Genomic DNA, 5,397 nt, shown 5'->3' with positions numbered 1-5,397 from the left:
CAGCTGAAACTTTAAAGCGATGAACAATTAATGTGTCAGTAATTGTAATTCAAGGAGACATATTGATTTTAAAGTGAGTCATTCTGTATAATGAGTGTTTTCTTTATTTTTTATGTACTTTGAATATAGTTCTGTAGTAATACTTTTGTACTTTTACTTAGGTAACATTTTGAATGCAGGACTTTTAGTGTTGTGCCTCATCCTGTCAGTTTATTACACTTATTAGGAACTTTTCAAAGGATATTTAGAAGTTTTTGTTCTCTCACAACAAGTGAACAGTCCAGGACCAGCGGAGCTGACACTTGGTTCTCTGCTACTCAGACACTGTAGAAATACAGTGAAATTTTAATTTGATCTCTTTCCAATAATGATGTGGCCTTATTTAAAAACACATGGATGGCTGAAATTTTCTGATTTGACCCCAAATCCTATCTTAAATACCCTTTTTCCTTTTAAAAAGCTCTTAAACAATATGGAAATTCACTCTTAGATACCCACAGTTAAAACAGTTTTCTTGCTGTGCCCCCTTCAGACCCTCTACAGACCCTCTCCTGGTTAAAGAACTGGCCTGAAGACCAGGTCCTGAGCATCCATCTGGACCAGACCAATAGCATGGATGAGTCAAACCCGGGCACCTTGGCTGCTCACATTAAGACAGAAGTTTGCAGTGAGGACTGTGGAGCATCAGAAGCAGACTTTGATCCAGCAGGCGGTGCTGACGCAGCGAGCAATGGCCGACTGCACACTGAGCGCTCTGACACTGATGACAGTGGAGACTACTGGAGGGAGGCCTCAGGACTGTGGCAGCCAGAGGAGTCAGGAGAGACAGAAGGGCAGAGTTCAGAGGGGAGGAGCTGCACTGGTCTGTCACACCAGCTCCCCCCGGTGTTCAGCTGTAAAGTCTGTGGTGAGGCCTTCCAGCAGAGGACTTATCTCCTCACTCACACTTTGGCACATCTGAGAGACTGTGGCGTGTGCGGGAAACATCTGGAGCATGGCGAGACCCTGAAGCTGCATCTCAGAGTTCACAGAGAATCATCGTTCCACTGCAGCGTCTGCGGGCAGAGATTCACCCTGAGGGACAACCTGAGGACGCACATGAGGATCCACTCAGGCGAGCGCCCATACAGCTGCACTGTCTGCGGGAAGAGCTTTGGCAGGAGGGCCACACTGGTGCAACATATCCGCAGCCACATGGGCGAGAAGCCGTTCATTTGCACATACTGCGGCCGTGGCTTCGTGGAGAAGGGCAACCTGACAGTGCACCTGCGGACGCACACTGGCGAGAGGCCATACTGGTGCTCCCTGTGCGACTAGGGCTTCAGCCAGTTGTCCAGCTTCTACAAACATCCCTGTGAGAGGATGGGCCTGAGCTCCACCCTGGTTAGCCCCACCTGACTGCCTGGAAGCAAGAAGGCCAAGGTTAAACATTTCTACGGCAGGAACATGACAACCCATAACTTCACATGTATCCAGCACCATGGCATCTGTGTTGTCTGTGTTTCTAAAGAAAGGTAGTACAGCATTAATAAAGCAGCAGGTAGATGCTGTGTACACGCTGTTGGGGGAGGACATTACTAGTTTTACCTACATTTTCCAGTAGTGAGCTGTTTCCCCACTAAGTGGCAGAAACTACCAGGCTGTTTTGTATTGACCTTTTAGAAAACATGATCCTGCTGTGGGTTCAAGCCCCCGTTCTTCACCGTCACCTGACTGAGGAGAGAATGTAGCAGTGGTCAGCTGGGTGGCAGCTGGTGTAGGGTCAGTCTCCTTCATCCTCTGATCCAGCTGTTAGGATGGAGACCCAACTTGAGTCCTCAAGCAAAATAATTTATATCAGGAACCATCTGGTCAGAAGACAAACCTAAAATAAAACCTGACCAGACAGTTGTTGCTAACTCTCAGTAGTGTTCAGTAAAGGTCTTGGACCTCTAACAGATTTTATTATTCGTTTAATACATGATAATCAGAAATCACTTTTAAGTTATTAGAAATAGATGGATTTAAAACGTGTCATTAGTCGTCCTCTACAGCAGAGGGCGTGTGATTTTCAGTTAAATGACTAGTGCTCATGCGCATTAATATTAACCAGGAAGTTTAGCAAGTAAACAACTGTCAACGACGCTCAGAGAAAAGATTTTTCCTGTTTTCTCCTCAGTCCTCGGTCCAAACTGCCTTTAAAATGTCGAAAATAGAGATGCTGAGGGTCTTGATCAACCAGCGGCTCACCGCGGCCGCAGAGGAGATCTTCGGGGTGTTCGGTAGGACAATAGCTGAGTACGAGGAGGAGCTCTCCCGCTCCAAGCTGGAGATCGAACGCCAGCGCCGGCTGTTGGACCTCTCCACGAAGCCGCAGATATCTCTGCAGATCAGCAGCACAGGTAAATGTTTCACTACCATAAGAGTAGAAACGGGCATTAAGAGAAAGCCTAACAGGAATCCCCCTCAACATGGCCGCCTGAAAACTCTAAACTGCCCAAAGTGTAAATGTACTCAAAGTACTAACACTGAGCCCAGCCTAAATACGTATTTCGATTTTAGTCCGTACATGATGTTGGAGATTTGGCATAAAAGGATATTTTGAACCCGTACTTTGTAAGAGTTACTACTTTTTCACTGCGGTCAAACCGTGAAACTGAAGTGCGCCCGTATACCAACCTTTACGGTAAAGGTTTGGAATCGAGTTAGTTACTCAGATTAAACTTGCCGGAGTCGTGATGCATGCTATCGCCATCCTGCCCTTTCTAAACTAAAGCATCTTAAGAAGAAACATGGCTTTATACTTGGGGTCCAGGTTACAGCGCATTGGATGTAAAAAGGCAAATAGTCACACTCAACGTTTATTGTCTATATGGTCGAAGGCAGCTTTGTGTTTGCCAAGTAGGGAAACGGACATTTAATGAATTATCCGTTTGCTGAACAAAATTTACACGTTTGTGACTGGAAATAACCTCAGCTTCCGTATTTTAGGGCAAATAAAACAACACTGGTTCAGGGCTTTCACAGAAATGCAGATTTTTCTGTTACAGAGGCGGCGGACTACAAGCTCACACAAATCAAGCTTTTCACTGTATCTTGGAGTTTTTCAAATTATGTCTTACATTTGTACTTGAAAATAACCTTTGTATGAAATTTGAGGCCACATAAAAAACCTCACTGGTCCCTAATTCCTGACAAGGATCGACACTGTTTTGTTTTAGGAGGAGGACTACAGCTTCACAAAGAATCGAGCATTCTTACCTCCTCATGGATGATTTAAAATTCTTTTATTGTAGCGTTTGTAAAATCTGTATAGCATCATACAGTATCATGACACAGCTGAGCTGAAGGCAGAGGAGTGGTATTCAAATAAAGTCTACAGTCATACAGATCTCATTTTTTTAGAAAGGTTTTCCTTGTTTGAAAATTTGACCAGTTATAGTCTACAGTCATACAGATCTCATTTTTTACCAGTTATGTATGTGAAACCTGTTGTCTGTTTCTTGCTGTGACTGGCAGCTATCTCCGAGCAGCGGGAGTGGCGCTCCGACCTGGATGAAATGAAGCCTCCTCACATCAAAAAGGAGGAGGAGGATCTGTGGCCAGCTCAGCAGGAGGAGTCGCCCCAGATCACAGAGCAGAACGACGTTAAGTTTGTGTTGTTCCAGAGCGGCGATGTGAGAAACGAGCAGGAGAACAACCACATGACCTCCTCGCTCCCATGCCAGGACCCAGGTGATTCAGGGCTCGACCCCCACCTGGGGACCTCAGTCCAACAGACCTGCTCCGATCTTGATGAGGACGCTCCTGAAACTTCAGATCCAGCTTCAGGTAATGGCCAGCCCAACTGTGCCGAACTGGAAGCTCTGCTGTCTGAGGTGGTGGACTCGTACATTTGCACCATCTGCGGCCGAGCGTTTGCTCAGCGCGTCCACTGGACCAAGCACATGCAGATGCATCGGAAAGTAGGGACCAAAGTTGACAAGTCATACACGTGTGACATTTGTGGGAAGAGACTCACACGGTTTGATGGCTACCAGAAACACCTGCGGATCCACACGGGCGAGAAGCCGTACTGCTGCGACGCCTGCGGCCGCAGATTCAGTGACAACTCCAACTACAAACGGCACATTCGCACACACATGGGACCAAAAACACAGCAGAGCTTGGGCTGAAGATACGTCGAGCTTCATGTCGAACCTTCGTCTTAGCAAGAGACAAACAAACCACAGCTGGGACACGTCTTCGCTGACGTGGATCGTCCTGATGTTTCTGTCTCCATTTTTGCCCCCATCCACACTGAACTGCTGCTTTTGTCTGTGACAGTGCGGCTCACTGAAAAATCTTTCCAGAGTGAAACAGACCTCAGCACATCGGCATTGCATTTGAGAGTGGACACAGGAAACACCAGTTTATAAGTCTGTGTTTTTTAGTGTAAGTGAGAATCTGCTCTCACTTTGTCATCTCAGACTCTCTGAGCTTCCACATGATGGTGATCACACGAATCCCCAGTTAGCTGCTTTTGTAACTTTTTACTGTTATGACTGATCAGGCTCCTGGTGTCACCCTCTAAAATTGGTGAATTCACTGAATGATCACAGCGAGTCAGAGGAGACAGAACAGACCCAGAGAAGAACCCATTTTGTTCTGCCATTAAACAGAAGAGAAGGATAATGGCATTTCCCAGCAGTTTTCTTGCACCAACCTTTCATTGTTTACAGATAAACTGATGAGAAGCTGTTGGCATGTTAATGGATTTTTCATATTTATTCATGTTAATATGAGTATCGGCCTCAGCGAGAAAGAAGAGACGTGCTGTATTTTTATATATATTTAACAGACATTTGTACACTGGAGGAAACAGTGTTGTCGCAGACTGGTGAAGCTTGTGTCCAGTAAAGATCTTTTAGTTTTTTAATGGTAACGAGTGCAGAGGTGTGCAGCACAAAAACCATGGTTTTGATTTAAGGCAGAAGAACATGGAAACAAAGAAGTGTGCACTAGTGATGTCCAATTGACACCATGACACCTATATCGAACCACTGCATCATTTGTATCGAGTATTGGTTCATTCATTCAAGGGTTCAGATTAGTGCCATCTGGTGGCGAAATAGTATGCAGCAGAACAATGTCTGAATTATGTGATGGGTGTAACTAGGCTTTGTGTGAATGATGTGACAACGTTTGTATAGATTGATTGGTCAGTCAGTCCAGTCTGAACATATGTAGTTTAGTAGGAGCGGGAGAATGCGTGCTTGGGGGAACAGAGGATGTGTTAGGATGGTAATATGTGCGTATGTAACTAGGACAGGGTGTGAATAAATACAAGGGATGGAGAATCAATCATTTTTATTCAAGAACAAAAGTTTCTCCACTGTCTTTGGACCGATCAGCTGAAAGTGTTCCCACATTGGAGAA

General features: G+C 45.4%; 1 protein-coding gene across 1 annotated transcript; it reads left to right on the top strand.

The window, feature by feature from the left end:
- Window positions 1-532: 532 nt before the first annotated feature.
- On the top strand, window positions 533-5,054 carry LOC109972586 (zinc finger protein 629-like; the record flags this gene model as incomplete). The annotated part of the gene is made up of 3 exons (XM_020621541.1): window positions 533-1,314; window positions 2,102-2,381; window positions 3,499-5,054. Coding segments are annotated over 3 exons (1,718 nt in total), but the record flags the coding sequence as incomplete, so codon positions are not given.
- Between the last annotated feature and the right edge of the window lie 343 nt (window positions 5,055-5,397).

Source organism: Monopterus albus, unplaced genomic scaffold, assembly GCF_001952655.1.
Source record: "Monopterus albus unplaced genomic scaffold, M_albus_1.0 scaffold260.1, whole genome shotgun sequence".
Lineage (NCBI taxonomy): Eukaryota > Metazoa > Chordata > Actinopteri > Synbranchiformes > Synbranchidae > Monopterus > Monopterus albus.
Note: the sequence above shows the minus strand (reverse complement) of the source record. Positions and strands in the feature narration are given on the sequence as shown.